The sequence below is a fragment of the Haplochromis burtoni genome, unplaced genomic scaffold (assembly GCF_018398535.1).
Source record: "Haplochromis burtoni strain Fernald_Lab_line unplaced genomic scaffold, NCSU_Asbu1 Contig_105, whole genome shotgun sequence".
Taxonomy (NCBI): Eukaryota; Metazoa; Chordata; class Actinopteri; order Cichliformes; family Cichlidae; genus Haplochromis; species Haplochromis burtoni.
This window is the reverse complement of record NW_024582466.1, coordinates 1,758,819-1,783,098: the sequence shown is the minus strand read 5'-3', so window position 1 is coordinate 1,783,098 and position 24,280 is coordinate 1,758,819. Positions and strand designations below refer to the sequence as shown.

Below are 24,280 nucleotides of genomic sequence, written 5' to 3'. Positions count from 1 at the left end.
TATGTGAGGTGCTTTCGTGATATTTAATGGATCGGATTACATTTTTTATTTTTCTCCGATATCCGATCCAGTAATTTAGGTCAGTATCGGACCGATACCGATACGTAATATCGGATCGGTCCATCTCTAGTTTTAAGAGGTAAAATTACTGCTTTTTTCAATGGAGTCTGGTGCAGGGTGGTGGCTTCATATCTCTGTCAGGAAGATACGGTGATATTGAGTCCTTTAGGTCCTTTAGGTCTTTCTGCCTCTACCTGAGGACATGGCTGACTGCCACCTGCTGCAGGTAACATGCTCTATATAAGCCCACCGTCCCCCACAGAGGGAGAACACGTTACCCACTTTGCTTTTGTGTTTACGTTGTTATATAATAGAGGAGACAAAGCTGAAAACTGTTAATCCTGACACATGGACTCGCACCTGTATTGGATTTGGACATTGCTCAGTCTGTTGCCGTGTATAACCATCAGTTCCTCTCTGGTGTTTTTCCTCTCAGAGCAGCACAGAGCGCTCTGACGTCCGCTGATCATGAAGTCCAGGAAGTGTGAGAGTACACGATCCCTTTGGTTTCTCACCGCCCGGCTGGATCCTTTCAGAGGACTGAAGTGTTAACTGTCCGTGGCAGTTTTATGGCCCTGCTCTGTGCTCGCTCTGGACCGCTTTAACTGGGAATTGACTGTGGAGGAGAATTTGCTGAGATATTTTTGGTATCAAATGTCGTTAAATCACAGCTTCTTCCCGTTTTGAAGCTCTCGCTCATCGTGTTGCTCTGCAAACGCCTCCTCTTTTTGCTTTTGGCTAATTGTTTTTGTGAAATTCGACTCACTACTCCGGTGGTTACTCATTTAACACGAGTTGTTTAGTGTTATGTTTAATGACATTCAGCTATTTAATGGTGCTGATAAGATGATACAAATGTGACTCTGACACATCAGCATGCTTCACAATAAAAAACAAACCCAGGCTTTCTCTGCCAGCAGCGCTGAGTAACATGCTTGGATGTCACACTGTTCCACAATCAGGTCGCACAAATAAAACGTGGAAGTGCGTAAAAACCTGCATTCTACTTGTAGCCCACCAGGGGGCGATTGCAAATAAACTATAGACATCTATGAGGAAACCGCTTTCTGTCTGTCCTGAGTTCATGGACTGAATCATTTGTTTTGGGTCAAACTGAATAAAAAAAGAAATACTTTGTAAATCTTCATCGTTCCACGTTTCACACAGGATTAGCTGCGGTCATTTCCATTCACTTATTGACTAACGTCTTACCTATCACATATCACAAAGTTGTTTCATAGGTAGACCCGCCCCTTCTGGTCACATTTGTTCCATGCGGCCAAGATGGGGTTGGCATAAATGCTCGTCTTGAGGCTTAAAAACAGGACTTAAGACACTAGAGGATGAGGTTACGGTAGCTACATCTGGGTTCAGCTCACTGGGGCAGCAATCTGAGCAGAGAAGCCCAGATGTTCCTCACCCCACCACCTCCTACAGCTCATTAGGATGTTTCCAGCCCAGTCGACAGACATAAAGAGTCTGCCCTGGGGCCTCCTCCTGGTACGACATGCCTGAATACCTCACCAACAAGGCATCCAGGAGGTATCCTAGTCAGATGCCCAAGCCACCCTAACTGCCTCCTTTCAATGTGGAGGAGGAGCCACTCCACTGCTGATCCTATTTCTAAGGGAGAGGTCAGCCACCCTTCAGACAAAGCTCATTGCGCCGCTCATATCTGCAGTCCGTCTGTTAGTTTCACACTCCACCCATTTCTGGCTGATAGCCACGGTCTCAGACTAGGAGGTGCTTATCCTCGTTCCATAAGAACTATGAACAGAATCGATGACAAAGGAGCAGCCTGGCGGCGTCCAACACCCACCAGGAACGAGTCTGACTTCCTGCCGGTGATTTGAATTTTAATATCATCGCGATTTTGGCTTCACATGAATAATGTCTTGTCTCCCTCCCTTCACTCCCAACTGGTCTTTGCAGATGCCCGCCCCTCCCTTAGGCTGGTTCTGTCGGAGGTTTCTTCCTGTTAAAACTGAGTTTTTCCTTCCCACTGTCACCAAAGTGCTTGTTCAAAGAGGGTCTGATTGTTGAGGTTTTCTCTGTCTTATTTTACGGTCTTTACATTTGAATTGAAAGTACCTTCAGAAATATTGAATTGAATTGAAGATGAAGAGTCTATATTGAAGTTCTGTCAAAAGAATCAAATCAAAAACAAATCAAGTGCTCCTTAAATCAGCTGATGATGATGCACCCACACAAGCCAATCACAGATGCCCTCTGAAGTTTCCTGTATGGAGCCTGGATGATTAACGCCACATTAAAATACAGCAAAAATCAAAGTTAGCTATTCAAACACATAAAGAAAGACACGAGCATGAAAGTGGGTATCGGTCCAGCTCACACAGAGGCTCTGAAATAAAAAAAATACATGACCGGTAAACACAACAAGTAACAACGTCTTCAGGAAAACAGTCACCATAGTGGACAAAAGGTGTTTTTGGTTTTAGAAGCAGACGTCACAGACGGCTCACAGCTGCTGAACGCTCTAAAGTCTTTCACTCATCGTATCAGCACGAAGGGCGAGAACAAAACTCACAGCGATGCACTTACGGAGAACGAACACCTTTAGTGTCTGCAGAGGCTAAATGACGGGAAGTGAAAGCAGCATAATGGGTGCGTCACAGTGCCGTGGAAACGTGCCTGTCACTGAAATCAGTAAAAAAATAATCATGTGACCTCAGGATTGATCAGGATATTGGTGATAGTCGTGCAGCCGCGGCTCTCTGTGGGGAGGAGAGTCTTCTTCTGAAGTCGTCACGGAAACACATACACTGACTCTACACTTGGTGTGCGTGTGTGTGTGTGTCCTTTGCCCTTCAGCTCTCCTTCACCCCCCTCCTTCCTTCCTGCCGCCGCTGTCTTTACATCGATGCCCCCCTCAGGTCACTAACTGCTGTTACTCACATAATGATGGGGGATGCTGCCTGGTTGGCATGGTGATACTCACATTGGGGGTATGTGTGTTTGTTAGAGGGAGAGAGAGAGAGTTGTCTTGGCAACAACCTCTGTGTGTGTGTGTGTGTGTGTGTGTGTGTGTGTGTGTGTGTGTGTGTGTGTGTGTGTGTGTGTGTGAGAGACAGTCTGAGCAACCGAGCTGCTGGACAGAATAATGGAAACAGCGGCGTCCTCTCAGAGCTTGGTGCTCTTTTCCTTTTTTTTACCTGTGAAACAAACAAAGGTGCGCTGTCACATCACCCTGTGTTTACTGGACCATGTCACACACCTGTACTGCACCTCCTCCCTGATCCTGATCATTTATCTTCCCCCACATGTCGTCAGGGTTTTAGCTTCATGTGAGCATCTGTGCTAATCGGATGGAGACGGCGTCTCCTCTGGAGCTTCTTCCTGTTTTAAACATGATAACAGAGCACTGCATAACCCCATTGTTGTTAATGACAGCCGTGGCTCTTCAGTGAAAGACCGTGATCAGCCTGGGCCTCGTGTTTGCAGTATAACATCTCATATATGTCAGCCTTTACAAGAGCTAGGACATGGACATGTGTCCTGTGCAGCATATATGCTCTGTATCATATCATATATACTGTTTGCCAGGTATAAAATATGTTATATATCTATATATTCAGTTATTTTAGGAAACTCTTTCACAAGTAGAAACTACTGCCAACACCTGGCTAATGTACTCTGATTAGGGATGGGTATTGTTTAGGTTTTATCAGATACCGGTGCCAAACCGGTACTTTTGAAAAGGTGCCGGTGCTTAAAGAATGGAGAACACAAACTTTGTCCAAAAACCTCTTATGTTTTTATTTTTAGCAGTCTCTTTTTTCAAAATCAATCTTGGAAAATGATGGCCATTTTTGAAAATTCTGATGGGATATACCAAATGATTAGCTCTGTAGGGAAAAACAGTGACTGTTTTTAAGAGCTCTGGTTCTTTATGTGTGCTTTCTGATAAACAGTTTAAAGAGTTGATCCTGAAACCAAAAAAATCCCTCCAGAAGTCCAAGCCTGGCCAAATAACGGGAGTTTTCCCTGACAGCTAATTCCCATTTGGCTAAGCGGGCTGCATCAGACAAAGCTGGATTTATTCTGGCATGTTAGCTAATGCTAGCTAATGTTTGCTTGATAGCCAAAGCAGCAGTTAGCCGGGTTCAAATGCTACGTTCTATTTTTCTTGGAAGCCAGACTTCAGAGCTTGGAGTGATGGCAATCCCAAGTTGAGTGTCTCCACTAGTAAAGTCGGAAAAGCAGGATTTATTTTGCTCCTTAGCGATGTGCAGCCATTTGTGCATCGCTAGCAATCCAGTGATAGTTCACTAGCAATGCTGGTGATGTTTTTGTTTGTTTGTTTTTTTAATGTTTATCAGTGAAAACCGCTACTGCAGCACATTCAGGGAAACACCCTGACCCACACTCTGCGTATGTCTCATTCACTTGAGAACTTGGAAATTAGGCTTAAAAAGTAACGGCTTTGCTGTCATTAGCTTGTGAAGCCGGGACGCTGGTTGATTTCAGGCTATGAAAGGTCTGTTTGTCCTTCACACTCTTCCTTCCCTGTGCATTGAAATTTCCATGATGAGACGAGAGCTTTCTCCTGATTGGACACGCAGAGGAAACTGATGTTCTGGATTGAATGTGATTACTTGATGAGCTTCATCAGTCCTCTCGTCATTCATCCCCTGCTGCCTCTTCATCAAACATCTTCTCTTTTCCTCTCCCGTCCTCGTGCGTGATAAACCGCTCACACACAAACACACGCGGAGCTGTTTCTAGGTCACGAGGGCTTATATGAATAATAAACAGCTGTCTGTTTTAAAGAGAATTATTTATAGAGGCCTTGAATGAGCGACATAGACACACTCTTCATCGCTTTCTCTCCACCTTAAACGCCTCCTCCTCGACTTTCTCCGTATTGTTGTCTTCATTATCTGTTATCGCTTTATTTCCCGGCCTCGCCGTGTTTGTTTCTGCCTCCAGGAATTCTCTCTGATGCTGATACTGCTGTACCTGTCATATACAGGAAGCTGTAGTAGTAGTAGCTGTAGTATCAGACTGTGTTCTTACACCTTCCATCTGTTTTTCATCTGGATTTCCTGGTTCAGACCTGAGTATCCAGGCCATACACAGCCCGGCAGTTATGAGAAGATAAAATGTTAACCCCAGCAGCATCGAACAACAAGTGGAGGAAAAAATTAGTGTCGGAGTCAATTAATATCAGCCAGCCACGTCGCCGAGAGCTGAATCCGTGCCGAGATGCTGACTCCCCAGTTTACAACGATAGAGCGCCACATTAACACATACATCAGAGTCTGCAGTCATTCATAATTAGCGAAACTCATTTTCCCCTCTTGACCGACTGGTGGTTGCATCACAACACGCAAAAAACATGTTTATTTATGCTGTAAAGTGTCTCCAGTGGACGTTAGAGGAACTGCGGGTTTTAGTTGAATCTAATCTGCCTCTGATGGTTATTTCTGTTTGTATAATCATGAACTCAGCAGGCACTGGGGTTGGATCGATCCCAGTATCGATATTAGTATTGGTATCGGTATCAGATCGATACTGGTGTCATAGGACCGATACTTTGTTTCTGTTCAGCAAGTTTAGCATGTAGCCGTCTGAACTGTGTTAAATATTATTTTTAGAAATGAAAAAATGTACCTCACACCTTGCTGTGTTGACTGTCACGTCTATTTAAAGCCTACAGCACATTTAAACAAAGCTGACCCAAAAACGTCAGAGATGGGCTCAGTTTCAAAATCCATGAAAAGCCGAATGATGTGTTTTATTGGGTTAAATGATTATTGTGGAAAGTAAAAACCAGTGATTTAGTGTTCAGAATTTGACAAACCGATGATGACTCATCTTATAAATCATGACACACTGCTCTCCCCTAAGTTGCTGCCCTTATAGGGTAAAAGTCATCAGTATTGGTATCGGCAGAGCTGGCCCTGTATGGATGGAAGATGGAAAAACTGACCTTCCAAAATAAATCTGGAGTCCTACGAGGTCACGCTCCGACTGGCACAAGTTTAAAGAAGCAGTCTTACAGCTGGAAGATCTGCTGACAGGAGCTGTAATCTGTTAATCTGTGAGGAAAGTGAAAATGTAGCAGTGAGGAGATGTGGTGATGCATAAACAGAGAGAGAAACAGGAAGCAGAGAGTGACTCTGCAGAAACAGACAGGATGGCGGGCGGGGAGCTGAGGTCAGCAGGAAGTCAGACGCTGGCCAGACTAAAGCTTTGGGCTGAAACAGCATGATGTCATGTGGACTGAGCCCTCGTGGTAATCCCAAACATCCACACACACTTTAACAGAACACACACTCACCAAGGCAGCTGCAAAATCCACCAATCAAACTAAAAGTATCTCACATTCAGGCAGGTGAGTGCGGCTCACAAACTGACGAGATCAGGCTCTTAATCCTGAGGAAAAGTAAAATTAAAACTATTTAATCTGCGTCATATGTTGATATTATTTTTGATTAAGGAAACCTGATAAATAAGACAATAATCAGCCTCTGAGTTAGTCACTTCTATGATTTAAAAGAAGTCTGTAGCAATCCCGTGTGTTGCTGTCTGGTTTATAATCTCCTGATAAATTTCTCAGCCCACCATCTCATATCCTTCAATAATCTGTTTCTGCTGCTTCCTGCTGGTTCCCAGTTTGTTCGCGTCACGCACAGGTTAGCTGGAAGTGGTCGGGCATGTAACACAGCAGCTTTGCATGACTCACAGTTCAAAAAAATCCTTCTTTATCTGACACTCAGTTCATCCTCTGTCCAAACAAGCTGCTTTGAGTCCTCCCCCATCTTTAAAGTGACTTTCTTCTGATTGGCTGCCCATCATAAACAGTCTGAACAGCAGGTAGGCGGGGCTTCTGTGCACAATATGGCCACATTTGGGACATTAACCCCTCTGTGACATCAGGCAGTGAGTAGAGTAAGAAAAAACTCGGCGTTTGGAGGACCCTGAGTGTTTGGCTCACTGCGATTCTTTGGACCTGCCTCATTAGAGTATAAGCTCCGCCCACTGAAACAGGTCCTTAATGTCTACACGTCTGCTTCCTTTTTGTTTGTCAAACATGTTTCACTGCAGTTATTTTCTCTGTTGTTATCGTATTTTTAACAGGGGCGTGTAGCACATGGATGTTTGTGGATGCAGTACCGTGATTGGCCACTAGCACTGCTGTGGCGCTCTGCGCAAAGATAAATTGAAACAAATCGCAGCGTCGTGGAAACAGCAGTGTGGCTGTGTTTTATGCAGTTGGTTCTTTCTGACCTTTCGTGCAGATTAGTGGGTTTTATTTTATTTGCTTCGCTGCAGGGTTACAGCAGGACTTTCAATCTGGAGATGCAGGCTAAGCTGTAATCTCTGTCACCTTCATTCAGCCTCAGCGGAGAGGTCAGAGGTGGCTGTGAGGAGGCACCAGTTTAATTTGTTTTTCATAATTCGGGGAGTGCTCAGTGCACGTTCGTGTCTCTGCAGCTCCTGTGTGTGTCGGTGTGTATTTGAGGAAAGCACAGTTTTAGAAGCAAACAGTCAGAAGATGCATTATCTCAGTTCTTCAAAGGGCGGCTCCTCCTTCAGTCAAACCAAATAATCAGGACGGTCTTTGAAGCTGTGCTGACGGCTGGAGTCGCCGGCCTGTGAACCTCCCTCGTCGTGCAGCAGCTCGTCTGTTATCTGCTGCAAAACTGTTTCGGGGGATGGGGCCTGTCTGACAGGACTCGCCGCAGAGAAGGCTGATGGGAGTTTCTAAGAGCACTCTCTGGTTCATGCAGTGGCTGGAGGTTTGTGCTGTGAGTTGTTTTGGAAAGAAAGTGTTGCTCCCTAACAACAGGCTGAAAAGCAGCACGAGTGTCTGCGTGCACGTGAGCACAGCGGCCAGTAAACAGAGCTGTGAAGAGACCGGACGCCGAGGTCTCATTGTTTTTACAAACCCAAACAAAGAGTTTGAGTCGTTGGGTCGAGAAGTTTCTGGGGCTCAGACTTAAGCAAAGAACAAATGAAAAACTCGAGCTTTAACGTTTCACAGAGAACAGAAAGGCGGGACTCAAACTGTGGGTTTTTCTTCTCTGTTCTCCTGGAGAAACTTCACCGAGCGTGCACAGCAGGAAAAGCAAAAATAAATACTCGAGTAAAATACCTGAACATTGTCTTAAGTGGAGTAACAAAGTATTTGTACCTCGTTACTTGTGTCTAATTAGCACTCTGTCTGTGTTTCTAACAGGGCCTTGTACACATACGAGGATGAAAGCAACGACCTGACGCTGGCGGCATCCGGAGGTAAGTCTCTGCTGATGTGACTCCCTCTCCCGTCCCGTCGCTGACATCATTTCTGTGTTTTTAATGAAAAAGGTTTTAATGGCGAGCGTTCAGATTGGCTCCAATTTGCTTCTGCAGACCGGCGGCTGTAAATCACGATGAGCAGCGTCTGCTGCAGCTTTGGGGGTAAAAGCAATCATGCTCTTTGTCTCCTGATTGTTACTGAGCCATCAGAGAGATTCATTATCATTTCTGCTAATGATGCGCTGCAGGATCATTACAGAGTAATGGCACCCCTCCTGATTCGATGCTCGCTGTCACTGTGTGTGTTGTGTGTCGTTTGTTAGCCAGGATTTAGCAAATGTGCGCACGGTGGTTAATGTTAAACATCAGAAGCAGAGTGAAAGTCCAAATCTGGCTCGATTCACACGCATCCGTTCAGAGACAGCTTTGACCCGTGTGCACGTTTACTCTGGCAACACAGACTCAGCAGTTTGTGAAATACTCACCATTTTATCTTATTTTAATTTTTTCATATTCTTGGGCACGAAAATGCTTCTTTATTCTCAGTTAAATAAACTGAAAAACCCACTGATGTGTGTCGTTGTGCACAAAGCAAAGAGGAAAACGTTCACATATGCGGGGCTGGGGGTGGGGGCTAGTTTGAGCCCATTGCTGATTGGATTTGTTTACACTGGTTTTGGTCTACACACTCACCCCACAAGCAGAGAGTAGGCTACAGTTAGGTAATAAAAACTGATCTTTTGAATGTAGCTAAACGTCTGCTTAAAGCACAGCTGAGGACCCAGATAAGACCAAATAACACTACAGGCTGTCCTTAGTTTGCCTGACTGGGAATTTGATACAAAGTAAATACATGTAAAGAAGGAAAAATCATTTAAATTAATAAATACTTAAAGAAACTGACAGTGGTTTAAAAGATGAATCTGAATTTCAGTCATAATCTACGTGAGACCCGGTAACCTCCTGCTGCTCTGTTTCACTCTGTCGCTGAGCTCAAACATACATAAAAATAAAGTTTTATCTGTGAACGTCTCGTCTGAATAACCCTCTACAAGTCTAATGTAATCATCAGTGTATAAAAAGAAGTGCTAAAGTGAAGTGTTTGCATCACAAATGCTGCAGGGACGACGACGATGATGATGATGATGATGCTTGAAGACACTTCTACCCAGGAAACCTTCAAACCTAAACAAACCTATAAGCTGTGGAATAAAACCAGTCAAATTAACCCAGATTAACCATTTTTTAAGCTCCATGTTTTAGTTCTTGCATTTGTTCAGCATAGCTTTGCATGACTCACAGTTCAAAGTCATTCTTATTTATCCTAAACCGAAACAAGCAGGTTTAGCTTTATTCACGCCAACTCTCTTCTGATTGGCTGCCCCAGCAAGCTAATATATCTCACGGATTGGTTCAGACCACAGGACAGGGTGCTGTCTGGATGAGAGCGAAGTCTCATAGTTTTCCACCTGTTTTCCGTAGATGAATGTTCTGGAGTGGAAGTGTTGGAGTATGTGGAGATTTTCTCTGTGAAACAAGCAGGACCTTCAATTAAAAGGATGTTTGCACCATTATACTCTAAAATCTCAAAACATTATATCATTCAGCATTAATGGCGCCGTCACTGCTGTGATAGTAACCTATGCTGTTTGTTCTTACATCATTGTGGATGCTGGTTTTTAATTCTGTACTGGTTCTGATTGGTCAGACCACAGGATGGATTTCCACGCGGGCTGGTTCATCTCCTGAGAGATGGTGGTGGCTTCAGTCTGTTGTTTTCTCTGCACAGTAGAGATTTAACCAAAACTGCTGGATGTAGTGATGAGCTGTGCTCACTGACAGAAGTGTCCGTTAGTCTGTGTTGAGATTTCTCCGAATCTTTGAATTATGCTGCCAAAGATGATGAAATCTTTCTTTGCAGTTTCATCTTGTTCTTAATCAAACATGTGGATCATCAAGAATGAGATTTCCATCACGAATCATTGGGGTCCAGATTAGCCAACACAGCTGGTAGAAACTGTCACTGCTGCTGGCCAAAGAGAGAGGAAGCAGAGAGGGGGATGGCATGTTAGCAGGCAGCGAGAGAGAAGAGAGGCGGGAGGGTGGAGGCGGGACACTTAATGTGGGGACTATGTAGTGGACATGCAGGTGTGACAGAGGAGGATGCTGGGATAGGGTGAGAAGGAGGCAGATGATGAGCTGTGGGGACCCCCCAAGAAAGATCTTGTTCCTAAATACGTGTGATCTGTTTTAACACCGAAGTTTAAAGAAGTTTATGTAGCATTGTGAACTCCAGATGTTTTGTGTTTGCTGATGTGAAGTTGACAATAATCTGAATGGTCCTGTGTGATGATGAGTCATCACCTGAATGTTCCCAGACAGGATCTGCTTATTTCCACTGAGCGTTCACATTGTTATGCTAATCTAGAAGTACAGAGAGAGTGATTCACTTCACTGAAAACTTCATTATGTTGGAGATTTAATTTCAAGGAACGACTCTAGTTTTTTTATGCACTCGTCACTTTAGAGAATTTAATCTGTTTTGCTTTCATAACATGTTTTTTTTTTTAATCGAGAGAAAAGGTCCAAAAGTCAGAATTAGCTGTTATTTCACTGCACTTTGTCTGTGGGATATTTATGCAAATACTGCACGTCTAATATCTCATTTACATATTTAAAGGTCAAATTAAACAAAATTTGCAATATAAAAAGTAGCTGTCTGTCTAATGGCTAAGTTTTATGGTGATATGTTACTTAAGTACTATTTTCTACTCAATAAGAACCTTTTGAAACTTTTGAGGCTGTTTAAAAGTGAATTTTCTGGTTTACTGTGACAGAAATCTCTAGTTCAGTATTTCCAGTTTATACTGGGAGGTTTTCTCAGAGTCTGACTTATCTGACATTTTATGCTGGAAAGTTGACAGTTTCTTATAATCTCTAAGTTATTATTTCAGAAACGAATCCATAGATTAGTGGATAATCTGTGGATTCGTTTCTGGAAAGAGAACAAATATAAACACTTTTAGATCAAAAAGGGCTCAGTTAAAAATTTCTGCACACTTTTAATACAGAAAATATTATTCTTAATGTGAGTAATCACCTTAATAATCTGTGACTAACTTGTACTTGCACTGGAAGTGTAGATTAAAAAGTTTTATTCTCAGGTGTCTGAGCGGTGACGCTGGTGTCCCGTGGAGAGCGAGTCAGCAGAAGCTGAAAAAGCAGGCATGGCTGCGACTGTGCTGCAGTCATATTGAACTCTTGTTCTGTGCTGCAGGAGGCGGCCTGGCAGAGATCACGCTGACCTTTGACAGCGGCAGGGTGATGTACGGCTTCTGCGGCCTGAAGGAGCCCACCGCCGCTCTGCCACGATACATCCTCATCAACTGGGTGAGTCGCTGGGACGAGGGGGAAACGGGAGGGGGCACGCTCTGAAATGTCCTTCAATGCTATAAATGAGAATATCAGAGTCATCGAGGGTCGCTGCACATTTTCAATTTAGTCGTTTATTTGACAAGGACGCGCCGATGAGAGCGATCTAAAACTCGTCGTCGCTGCAGCCTCAGCAGCTGGAAGAAGAGTGGCATCGGCAGCGGTCGTAGACACGCTGATGTCACCAAATGCTGCGATTGTAGTGAAAGTGTGAGAAGCTCTGAAACTCGATTAATGTACCAGATTTGTTTAGCAGTGGCCAACCAGCCCACCAACTGTCTTCACATTCTGAATCAATCACTGGTTGGACAGGAGTTCACTGAGGCATCATGTTTTTCCATTTGAGCTTAGTCCATTAAAATGTGTGAGAAAGAGTTATAAAAATCACTTAATGAAATATCCAGAAATGCTCTTACTTTGGCAGAAAATGTTATATTCATGATTTAGATAATCAGTCTGTGTATGAAACAAAGTGTGCTTTTTATATTCTGTGTCAGATGTACTTTAGTCTTTTTAGCCTCTCTCTACTTCTACTTTATCTGAATCTGAGCTTTCGTTACTTCAAAAATTAAGTTTTAAACACAGATCATATGAAGAAATGATAAAACATTATAATTATGCTAATTAGAAGATTTAGCTTACGTTACGTTAAGCTTATGTTAAGCTTAACTGTTTTAATTTCGTCAAAGCAAACGGTCTTTACATAAAAATATCTTTCTACAGGGTAAATGTTAGCTTACTTAATATGTTTTTATTTATTCTGTAACGACAAAAAACTGTCTGGCTTCTGCAAAAAGTTTGCAAGCACACAAGCTAGGCCAGGTCACAAGCTAGGACTTTGGCTAACGTTGGTCAGCTAGCTGTAGCATCTCTACGAGCATGAATGTGCTGTTAGTTACACCTTAATTTTAGCTGAAAAAGTAATGTTCTAAAAAGAGATATATCATAATAGCTGTTGTTATCCATTGTGCTATGTGAACTTTTATCTGCTTTCTGCTAGCTATTAAACATGTTGCTAAATTACGTACCTAGCAATTTTTCTCATTAGCAGTGAAGCTGATTCTTTCTAAATTAGCTAAACCTAAAACAAACTTAGGTGTATCCATGAATCAGAAGGTGTTTATTTTGCTATATTATTAGGGCTGTTCGATATAACGATATATATCAGATGACGATATAAAAACATCGTTTCATTTTACGCTATCGTTTGTTTCGTGGTGTCGCAAAATAAACTGTTTACGGCAACATTTTTTCATTATTTTGATGTCATTTCTTAAATTTCTCTCTTTCTCTTATATTTAATATAACCACACTACGGACAGACAAGCGCCTGTTTTTATGCGTTGTCGTTAGCAACAACGACGGTAAAACCATCGCGTGTCCGCTTGTTTATGTTCCACATAAACCTTTCACAATAAAGCTCAAGATCCTGTTGAGACTTTTCAAAATAAACTGAATCACGTGAAAGATGCAGAGTATTTATGGATGAGAAGTAAAAAAGAGCCGCCAGGTGCTAACAAATAAACCTTAGACTCAAACGTTAGAGCAGGCTTTTCCCCGCAGCACGCCGTGTAATAAATACTCACAAAGGAAACGGCGCCGTTACAACTTATGTCTAAAAATGTATCGTTTCATGCATCTGTTAAAACACTCGACTCCAGCTACATGACAGCTGGAAACACTTCACGCAAGTCGAGCTGCCCGAGATTCACAGACTTTACAGAAAATGTTACATTTTTGTGATTTATATCGTTATCGGACGATAGAATTCTTATATCGGGATATGAGATTTTGGTCATATCGCACAGCCCTATATATTATAGATATTTTTTTTCTTAGACATGGGTCACTTTCTTTTTTTGGTTACCTTCTACAAGTAACCGACCCAGTGACATCACGTTCTGTCCTGACACAAGGTGGCGCTAAACATATTCTAGAAGCTTTAACTTTAAGCACGTATTTGGCATTTCGGAGTCAGCAAGAATAAGAACAAGATGTATGTTTGGAATTATAAAAAGGAGACCTGCAGGTAAAATGATGATGAAAATCTTAAACACTGTCTTTAAAGCGCGTCATGTTGTGGTTTTAATAGGAAAGCAGGATGTGGACTTTTCTGCCTCACGCTGTAATAAGTGAAAACCTCCAGTTAAAGTGCGGGCCAAACCAGAGAGGAAGGAAATGGAGTCGTAGCACCAGGCATGCTAACGGAGCAGTTACCGTTTAATTCATGATGAAAAGGAAGTGTAGCAGGAAGGGATGAATAATTTCTGATGTTAAGGTTAGTTATACACACTGAGAGTCTCCAGCGACGTGCGCTGAAAGCATTTAAACAAAGTCTGAGAGCCTCATGATGGATGCTTTCTTTTCTGAACCTGACAACAGCAGGGGCGCCCTGAGCTGGAGCTTAATGACACAGTGCAGCGAGAGGCAGACTGAAACAATCCGTCCTCCAGAAATTAGCTATAATTGCTGCTTTTTCCCCCCATAACACAATTCCAGAGGTAAATGGAAGGAAAATAAGAGATATGGTCATTAATGCAGCAAACCGAGACTGAGAGAGAAACAAAAAGGTATTTAATGGTTAAATGAGACTGGGAGAGGAGCCACTGGAGTCCATCACAATATAACAGAGCAACATTAGCAGCCAAAAGAGCACCAGACTGTGGCTAACCGGGCCAAACCAGGCTCAACGGTGCCAGAAAACGTCCCAAAATGGGAATAAAAGGTCTTCGAAATGCTCCTCTTCAAAAATGCTGCGAAAGCATCCAAGCCGCGGCTCCTTCTCTCTTTCTTCATCCGACGCTCACTCACAGACAGATAAGAGATGAATGGCTGTGAATGCAGCTGAGACGGGGCTGTTTTCCTGTGTAATTGCTGTGCACTGCGTTTGTATTGTGTGGGAATGAATTAGCTGTGATTACTGAATCACATCCTGTTATAATACAACTGCTGCAATAACCGAACATGACCACGGGTAAACAAAAGCCCTAATGAGACCAAAGGGAGGGAGAAACTGCCCTTCAGTTTGGTCACTTGGAAGACAAAATAATTAGTGGATATTTGACTAAATGTAACAAAAAGCACAAAAGAAATTAGCATGTGTATCCTGATTGGTTGATTTAGCATCCTTTTGCTTCTTTTTTACCAGTTTCTTCATCCAACTCTTCTTCACGTCGTCCTTTTTACTCTCGTTTTTGTTGTGTTACACCGTCTCTCGTTCTCTTTCAGGTTGGAGATGATGTGCCAGATGCCAGGAAGTGTGCCTGTGCCAGCCATGTCGCCACCATCGCAGACTTCTTCCAGGTCAGACCCAGCACCGCAGTCGTACATAGTCCCAGAAAGAAACCATAAACACGACAGTTCATATTCATCTTGTGTGTAAGACATGTATTTTATAAAAGTTGAACATCTGAAATAGGAAACCAGTGTAAAAGTGCCTTAAAGCTGCACTCTTTTCAACGTCCACCAGGGGGCGGCTCCTCTGCCGTTTTCATCATGGGCATGAATGTCGTAATAATTTTGAGCTTTTAATGATTTCTTTGAACTCTTCTTAAGAAACAAGAATTGGTGCAAATTTGAATTTATTCTAGATTTCCTATAATCCAAACAGAACTATGCATAGAGGATCAAAGATAACTATAGACGCACTTAAATCTCCAATAAGTGCTTCTGAAGCTTCTACGATGGCTTTGAACTTGACAGGGCCAAGGACTATTCACGTCTCGTTTGTGATCTTGATTGGCTACAGCTGCTAGTTTCTGTTGGCAGTATAAAAATGATTCATTGGATTGACCAACACTTAGTGTAAACAATGGGAAAGTCCAAGGCACGAGTTGGGAGCGTTGCTGAGTGCGTTATCTACACAACTGTGAATATCAAGATAATTAAAAACTAATAACACTATACAATAGTACTGAGGTCTGGAAGAAGACCCCAACTATCACCCTCAGAATAGAGGGAAGGTGTTAGGATGTTCAGGAACCACCAAGGCGATGAACTGGAAACTGGTAGAACACCATCATCCACAGTGAAGTGGGTCTTACATCACCATGGACCGAGAGGTTGCTGACTGCTTCAGAATCGACACCTTCAGACTCGACTGAAATTTGCAGCTGCCCACATGGACGAGCCGAACACCTTCTAAAGAAAAGGTTTATGGTCCAATGAGACAAAGATCGAGCTGTTTGGCTGCAATGACAAAAACTAGTTTGGAAGAACAAGGGTGAGAATTTCAAACCTACCGAACTGTGAAGCATCATGATGTCGGGCTGTTTTGGTGCCAGTAGTATTGGTACATCGCACCAAGTTCATCTTACATCAGCAGCTTGATGGTTTATACTTGGACCGAACATGTTCCAGCAGGACAATGATCCCATCGTGGCTGGTTCAGGAATGGATAAAGCAGGACAACATTGAGCTTCTACAATGAACTTCACAAATCAACAGCTTCAACCCTGTTGGAACTTCGTAGGCTTTATTCAAAGCCAGGCCAATAACAGGAAACCAACCAATTTAAATGAATCCTAAATAAACTCGATGTGTATGGAAACGTCTGGCCACATCTGTAGGTCCATCTTTTACTTTCAGTCTGTTAGATTTCTGCTCAGATGAGTTTATTAAAAGCTCAGTTATTTCACTGTGCGTGATTCTGTGGATGCAACAGTGTCAGAAGCACCAGAGCTGTTCAGTCTAAGAGGCCTGACAGCCACTGAGAGGGAAATGATCTCAAACCCCGATCACGGCAATCGTGTGTGAAGTGATGTCATGTTCGTTTCGTAACCTGCTTCAGTGTTTTTGAGGTTTTGTTGTTTTGTTTTTTAATTGTGTCACGTAAGGACCGTTTAAATGTTTTCCCAACGCTCGGTTGGAAAAGACGCTTAAAACCTGTAGGAGGATCACAGAGGAGGAACAGGTGTGTGTGACGAACACCAGCTCTGAGCCGAGGTGTGTGTGTGTCACACAGCGGTGTGTTCACAGCTGGCTCAGTGTGTATTTTTGGATTTATAGTGTAGATAAAAAGATTGAGATTAAAGCGGAGGTGATGTTTTATTTGTGTGTGTGTGTGTGTGTGTGTGTGTGTGTGTGTGTGTGTGTGTGTGTGTGTGTGTGTGTGTGTGTGTGTGGTGTATGTTAGGTAGTGGTCGGTTCTCTCTCCCACACAGCGTCGACTTCAATCACACACGACCTACAATACCAACAGACACACACACACACACACACACACACACACACACACAACATGTCAAAAAAACACACACACAAACAAAAACACACACGGCTGTGTTTCCATCACTTCAGAGGACATTAAATTGATTTAGATTCATTTCCTCAGAACGTCCTCACTGCTATGAATGAATTGTAATGAATGTTTCCACAAACTCTCAGAGCTTTCATGAAAACTTGACTGATCATCGTGTTTCTGTCTCTCTGCAGGGGGTGGAGGTCATCATCAATGCCAGCAGTCTGGAGGACATTGACCCCATGGCCATCGGGCAGCGCCTGACCAATGGGACGGCAGCGGTGGCGAGCCCGGTCCTGAGCCGTCTGAAGACCCGAGATGAAGAGCACGCAGACGTGGTACAAAGAGAGACTTGCACACTTTATCTCTTATAAAAACAGCGTTTCTCTCGTGACGAGAGCTTTGATCCGTTCCCCTGTCTGTCCTGGTGCAGGGCACGGTGTACGAGAAGACCAACGCAGAGGTGGAGATGAAGAAAATCAATAGACAGGAGTTTTGGGAGCAAGCCAAGGTAAAGAAGGCGAGGAGGGGGGAGTGAGTGGGAAAAAACAAAGACGGGAAGGGAAAAAAAAAAGGAGATATAATACTCATTTATTACAACTCATAAGATGAGAGCTTCCAGCCCAGGGGGTCAGATGCTGTGTTTTCTTTTAGCTGATGACAGCTCATAGATGCCAAAAGGCGTCCTTTGAATTGGTGCTGAGATGCTGCAGATTTATAGCAATGATGACGCTTGTAAAGAACCCTTTGGCATCCCATTTGAGGTCTTTGATGGCCTTAGACTAAGTTTTATTGACAGATTTCACAAACAGACTGTCCTCATTACCGGGCGCTGCCACGCAGTCAAAGCTGGTGGCATTTCAGAGATCTGCACACGGCACTTTAGCACATTGCTCACAACAATCCCTCATTAGGTCGGATATCCTTTGCTATTTCCATGTACAAATGTTCCCAGTTCCCAAACCCAAACAGAAAGACTAAGACTTTAAAAAGTTTCACGTTCTTTCAACTCGAGTATATTGTTAGCTAGCAGTTGAGCTGTTAGCTATGCTTTCAGCAAAATTCACAGCATTTCACTCATATATTAGCTAGCTACTGCATTTATAATATTTTGTCATTCTTTTTGGCTCACAGTATTTGTTTTTCCATATATCTAATTCACTGAGTTAGTGAATAATAAAAAATCAAGAAAAGTAATTCACAGCTCTTTATGTGTGCTAACTAGCGACTGTATTTCAGCGGTTTGTTTTTGTTTTAGCTAATTTCTTTAGTCAGGTTTTACCTTCATGTTCAGTTATTTGACTGTATTTTTTGTGCTAATCTTACTGTTGTGGCTCAAGAGTTGGGAGTTCGCCTTGTAATCGGAAGGTTGCCGGTTCGAGCCCCGGCTCCGACAGTCTCGGACTGGTGGTGGTCAGAGGGCCCGGTGGCGCCAGTGTCCGGCAGCCTCGCCTCTGTCAGTGCGCCCCAGGGTGGCTGTGGCTACAACGTAGCTGCCATCACCAGTGTGTGAATGGGTGGATGACTGGATGTGTAAAGCGCTATACAAATACAGGCCATTTACCATTTACTTGTACCCCTGTGGGGAGTTAGCTAACCTGCTAGGCTAACTTTTTATATTCATTATCCAGACATGGTATTTTATGTAGCATTTAACAACCATAATTTCAATATAATGCGAATCACATTTACATTTGGTGATTTTTTTTTAGCTAACAACTGTATTTGTTTAGTTATATATTTGTTTCAACCATTTTTTTTTCTGTTGCTTGACGGTTATTTTACTTGCCAGCTGATTAAAGCTAAGCTAACCTGCTAAGCTAGCAGGTATATAAGCACTTATATTACATGTATTATATAGCGATTTCAATAGTTTTCTTACGTATTCATTACTTTTGCCAACTTTTCTGATCAAACATGTTTAGTTCTTTAATTAAATGTAATTGTTGTAGTTTTTTCCACATAGCTTCTGGGGTTTTTCTACCCCTGGTTGTGAATCAAGACCGAAGGTGTCAGTTTGCAAGCTCATTCAAGCTAAGCCAGGCTACTAAGCTAAAAGATAAGCGCATATATGTTTTGCTGAAATACTCTCAAAGGTGATGAGAATACCTGTAAAACGAGACTTTATCTCACACTGTATTTAATAAACTGTGTCCTTGTATGTGACAGTTATTTAGTATAATGTGAATCACAGATATATTTGGGTAGACGTGAGAAACGAAGTCAGATGTCGCTGCATCCTCCGGCTGTGTCGCTATTGTCTCATTCAAGTTAAACACGAAATGACAGCGAGCGTCACCGAGCCGCGGGATGTTTGCCAGATTTGCCCTTCACTGTTTCAGACACTCAGATAAACGCCCAGAACCAGATCTGGCTTCATTAATTAACTGATCGAGAGATTTATTACAACTCTGAAAGAGGTCATTTGTGTGTGTCCGGTCTCCAGCGTGAAGAGGAGATGAGGAAGGAGGAGGAGAAGAAGAAGTTGGCAGAGGAGCGGCAGCGCTTCGAGGAGGAGCGAATGGAGCTGGAGAGGAAAGAGCAGGAGAACCGAGAGAAGAGGTACCGCGAGAGGGAGCAGCAGATCGAGGAGCACAGGTGAGGAGCGACGGCACAGCAATCATCAAACAAACAATGAACACAATCATTTTTGGTCAGAAGGTTCACGTGTGCACGAATGACGGGATGATGCTACATCGTCTTTTCATGATCTATAAACTGTGTTTGTGTGTGAACAGAAAGAAGATGCAGGAGGAGGAAGAGGCCAAAGAGAGGTTGCGGAATCAGACCCCCGTAGTAAGTATTTGCTAAGTGAAACCAGTAATTACCAGCCAGCTTCTGCTTCTTGGTGGACTTTCTGATTAAAAACACATCTCCAGTTGGTTTCTGTTATTATTTCTGCCTCCAAACAGAGCCTCGCACTGCCCGAGTCCACAGCCACACAGATATGAGGCTAATTTGTGTGACAGCGTGTTCAGTTTTTGAAGCGAGTGATTAGACGTGTGTTACTTTTCAGAATATCTCCCAATCAGCTGCCTGATGGCTCCTGGCCTCCGAACATCTTAATCCGAGTCTGTGTGGCACAGTAAAATCTAAACACCTTTCTTTGAGTGCAAGATTGCAAATAGTAGAAAGTATCAGTGGATACAAACACAGTCTGTGTCGCCCCCTGCTGGTGGGAGCGTGCAGCTCATTTGTCTGCTGTTTCAGGACGTCTGACTGATTTATTCACAGGTGAACGAGTTTCTCTCTGCTTTGTGTTACATATGAATCACTGGATTCTTCTCCTCAGGTAGCAGAGCCGAGCATCGAGGACCTCAACCTGGACAAGAAGGAATCTGAGGTAGAGGTCAGTTTGGAGAATGATGAAAGAGAGCGTCTCCAGAAACGGCCGCAGAACATTTAAGAGGAAGAAAATCAGCACTCTGTATTTATTTTGTGTTTCCAGGAGGCGAAGGCCATCATCGCTCAGCGGTCAGGAAACCCTCGAGAGTTTTTCAAGCAGAAGGAGAGAGCCATGACCATCAGTGTGGACACCTCGCCCGTCTCCATCCACCGGAGCGGTAAACACTTCAAAACTTCACCTGACCTTTGTTCTCGTGCTGAGCTAGAGAAGCACTCGAGAGACTCGTGGAAAATATGATACAGTATCTTTGAAACGGCAAATGTTTTTTATTCTAAAAAATGATTTACTAATATTTGACTTTGAAACTGGTGAAGCAAACCGTCCTTGATGGGAAACAGCCTCAGATGTTTCAGTCTTTCAGAACATCGTCCTCGATCTGTGGACTCTGACAGTTAAGGAACTGTTGATTACATCACCCAGCAACTGCCTCCCACCACATGTTGTTACTGGATAATTACTCTTCCTTGTTTGGCCTGTAGCATCATTTGTCACAGATGCAGCCTGTTCAAATCGATCAGATGTTTGCAGAACTGACAGAGTGGGAGAAGCTAGACAGATGTTTCTGTTTAACCTGCTGGTGAACGCACATTTTTTACTTTATTAGTTTTCCCTGTCACAGTGTCACTTTTAGAAGCAAAAAAACAAAAACACACTCATATGTGGAGCACCTTGTTGGGACGCCCGCGGTCCATAAACTGTGTCGATAGCAGCTATGCTCTCGATTTTAGCAGAGCTGTTGAGTAAGTGAGAGTCCTGTCAGCAGGGGTTCAGAATTCGGGGTGGTTACGTGGGTCGTGCAGTCTTCAAACAGTTCCTGTGGACAGTTGGACTGCGTGCTGATAACATACAGACTGGTGTTTAACTTCTTACCTTTGAAAAATTCATCTCAAACTTCCATGCTGCTATACCTCTATGCCACAGCTAGCCTATGTTGCTAACTTACAATATTACTGCTCCGTGATCCACCATTGCTGTACACAGATGGTCCATTAGAGTGAATGGAGATGACGCAACTCTTCCATCCAACGGCTCTGGGTTTTAGAGCGGCCACAGTTACAGTTAGCTACAGAATTCCATCACCATGGCAACGTTAGGTGCTGCTTCACTGAAACAGGTGTGGGCTGTCGCTACCCGATCCGTACCGGAAACCCGATCCGTACCCCGCATGCGCAAATCTTCCTCTCTTTGCCAGCATTGCGACGTTCAATATATTTGAATGATACTGTTAGCGCCCAGTTAGCTCCTAGCATTTCTCAACAGCTCCGCCTCCTTTTCAACCACCGGGACATTTGAACAATGGATAATCCGTATATAAACAAATTCATGCTTTTCTCCTCAACACAGAGCGTTCCCCGATTGAACAACAGCGCCGTAAAATAAGAAGAATGGCGCCTAATTACAGAATTAATAATACAGACTTTGTAATATGTCACGTGAAGATTCAGCAGCCAGATGACGTGTTTACTGACAATTGACAGTGATAGCGGACATCATCATCACTATTCCAATCAATCCTCTCCACACAGACAAGCATAAACACACTCGACTATCACTAAATAGTTGTACACTGGGGAGTAAACTGCCATTAAACGAACAGAAGAAGAAAACCCCTGCACATGCGCGGTACGGATCGGGGAGTCCTGATCCGTAACTCTTTTTTTTTTTTTCGTTTTTGTTTACATTATATTGAAATGTTTCATTATCGGAAACATTTTAAGAGATACTTATTATTCTTAACATCTTAACAGATACTCTGACCCGTAACTATCGTAAAACGCTACGACTGGAAGTAGACACCTTTCGCGCATGCGGGGTACCGATGGGGTTCCGGTACGGATCAGGTAGTGACAGGGGCAGTTAATGTCAGTGAGATCAGCTCATAAGGGTTGGAGCATTCTTACTGGTGGATCTGATTCACCTCGCTCTCTGATTGGTGGATTACTTCTGTTAACCGGCTTGAGCCAGCTGTGGAGCCCCAGCATGTCTGATTGTATATGTTTCAGAGGTACGCCCCCCCACAGCCTCTACAGGACCAATCATTTGGTTTTGTTTATAATCTTTATTCATATTTAAAATGTTTTATAAAATGATGTTTTCTGCAGCACTGCTGCTTCTTCAACGGTAGAGCGTGCAGAGGTGGATACATGAACAAAAATATAAATTAACCACACAATCTTCAAAGTGATCCACAAAGTTCAAGCTGTATTAATATTGTAATATTTAACATTTGTTTATATATGTAGTTGCAGATAAACATATTTTAATTACAGCAACAATAGTAGTAAGTTCATCTTTCCATCCCCAGATAATTACGTCAGCTCCTCAAATCAGCACAGCTTTTCCTGCCAAATATACAAATGTGCTTTCCAGCTTTCCCGTTTGTGCCGTTTTCTCAGAGTTTCCAAAGGTTTTCTTTTCATTCAGATAAATGATAGAAATGAACCTTTGAAAAAGAAGCTCAGTTTTCATGTAAGTGACGCTTCACTGTCAGTTTGCTGCTGTGCGTCGTCCATCCAGCTGTTAAACTGGACTGTTTTATTCTAGAAAGGTTTTAATCGGGTTTCTTTGCTGAAATCACAGCAAACCACAGCCCTTCTGCGTGACCTTTGACCCTTTGCGTGCTTGCATCATTTTATGTTGTTTGTCTGCAGGGTTTGGCGCAGCATTGGTTAGAACAAACACAGACAAACCTGAATAGCAAACGTTTAATTTGAGACCTTTTTTGTAAGTCTGTCTCATTTTCACAGTGACGTTAGCTCGTGTAGCCAGCTGGGAGTCTGCGGGTGCTCACTTATGGCATCTAGTGGCCACTAGAGGAGCTGCAGTTTGGGCTGGGACGATGATTGGTTACAACTTAAGACTGCCAACGCAGCCCCGCACTGAGGCCCCGACACATTAAAGTACAGCAGCGTGACTGAAGTGTGCACGGGCTGTAAACGACTGCAGGATTTCAACACGATGTGTTATTTATAACAATCAAAGACTCGTCCACAGATCCCAAAGAGTGTTTTCTGTTTTCTGGTTTGAATTATTCCGACACTTTCTGGTTCAGAGAAAGTCGCCATCAGCTTTTCCTTTCTGCCTAACAGCATGCTGTCTGCAGGCGGTGTGTTTAAACCACACTAACCTTTCTCTTCTTTCTCTCCATTTTCTGCCTCCTCCTCCTCCTCCTCACCTCCTTACTTCATTCCTCCTCTCCTTTTTCTTTCATTTCTCCACTCTGTGAAATTTGGTGGATTTTTTTGACACCCGTCTCTTTCATCTTCTTCCCACAATCCTCTCCTCCCTCTGTTTTTCTGTCTTCCTCACGTCTCTGTTGTGGTGCGTCGCTGTTTTTTTTCTTTCTCGTTTGTTGTGTGTTCCCGTCTTCGCTTTTGTGTCGTCCCGACCGCCAGGCCGTTTGGACAGCCCGTTCTTGAGGCAGCAGCACAGTCCCAGCAGCCCCAGTCCGACCCCCCCGCACCGGGGCATGTCGCCCCTCCGCACCCCGCCACATGCACGGACGCAGCCCACCGCTGCAGCCGGTAGGTACAGCAGAAGAAGAAGTTAAAGAGGAAACCAGCAGCCTGGTCGAGCATCTCTCCCGACACATGAGTCCCCTCCACAAACACACAGAAACACTGCAGCAAAGCCAACATGAGAGGATGAAACTGCGCGTGGTTACACCGGTACTCCAGCTTGACTGGTAAAACTCACAACCGCAAACAATCCACTTCCTGTCTGCAGGATTATGTCGCTTTCAGGGTAAACTGAAAATTAAACTCTTCAGGATCAGTTTTCCTGTCATTGTACAGGAACTGAATCCCTGCTGGAGCCTCATACAGTAACATTTATAAGGACATTTAAAATGGATTCATTAATTTATTAAGCACATTTAA

The 24,280-nt window shown here is 43.3% G+C and overlaps 1 protein-coding gene across 5 annotated transcripts in view; it reads left to right on the top strand.

Annotated features, from left to right (window-relative positions):
• dbn1 (drebrin 1) overlaps positions 1 to 24,280 on the top strand; it is a 118,401-nt gene that overhangs the window by 84,915 nt on the left and 9,206 nt on the right. For 2 of the 5 annotated variants that reach the window (XM_014335350.2, XM_014335352.2), the window contains exons 3-12: positions 8,267 to 8,322; positions 11,603 to 11,715; positions 14,986 to 15,060; positions 17,191 to 17,334; positions 17,430 to 17,507; positions 19,443 to 19,594; positions 19,735 to 19,792; positions 20,289 to 20,345; positions 20,445 to 20,559; positions 23,798 to 23,926. In XM_014335350.2, coding sequence (XP_014190836.1) covers positions 8,267 to 8,322; positions 11,603 to 11,715; positions 14,986 to 15,060; positions 17,191 to 17,334; positions 17,430 to 17,507; positions 19,443 to 19,594; positions 19,735 to 19,792; positions 20,289 to 20,345; positions 20,445 to 20,559; positions 23,798 to 23,926 — 977 coding nt within the window. The remainder of the gene's footprint in view (positions 1 to 8,266; positions 8,323 to 11,602; positions 11,716 to 14,985; positions 15,061 to 17,190; positions 17,335 to 17,429; positions 17,508 to 19,442; positions 19,595 to 19,734; positions 19,793 to 20,288; positions 20,346 to 20,444; positions 20,560 to 23,797; positions 23,927 to 24,280) is intronic. The other 3 variants (XM_014335351.2, XM_042223208.1, XM_014335354.2) reach the window with 3 other exon arrangements.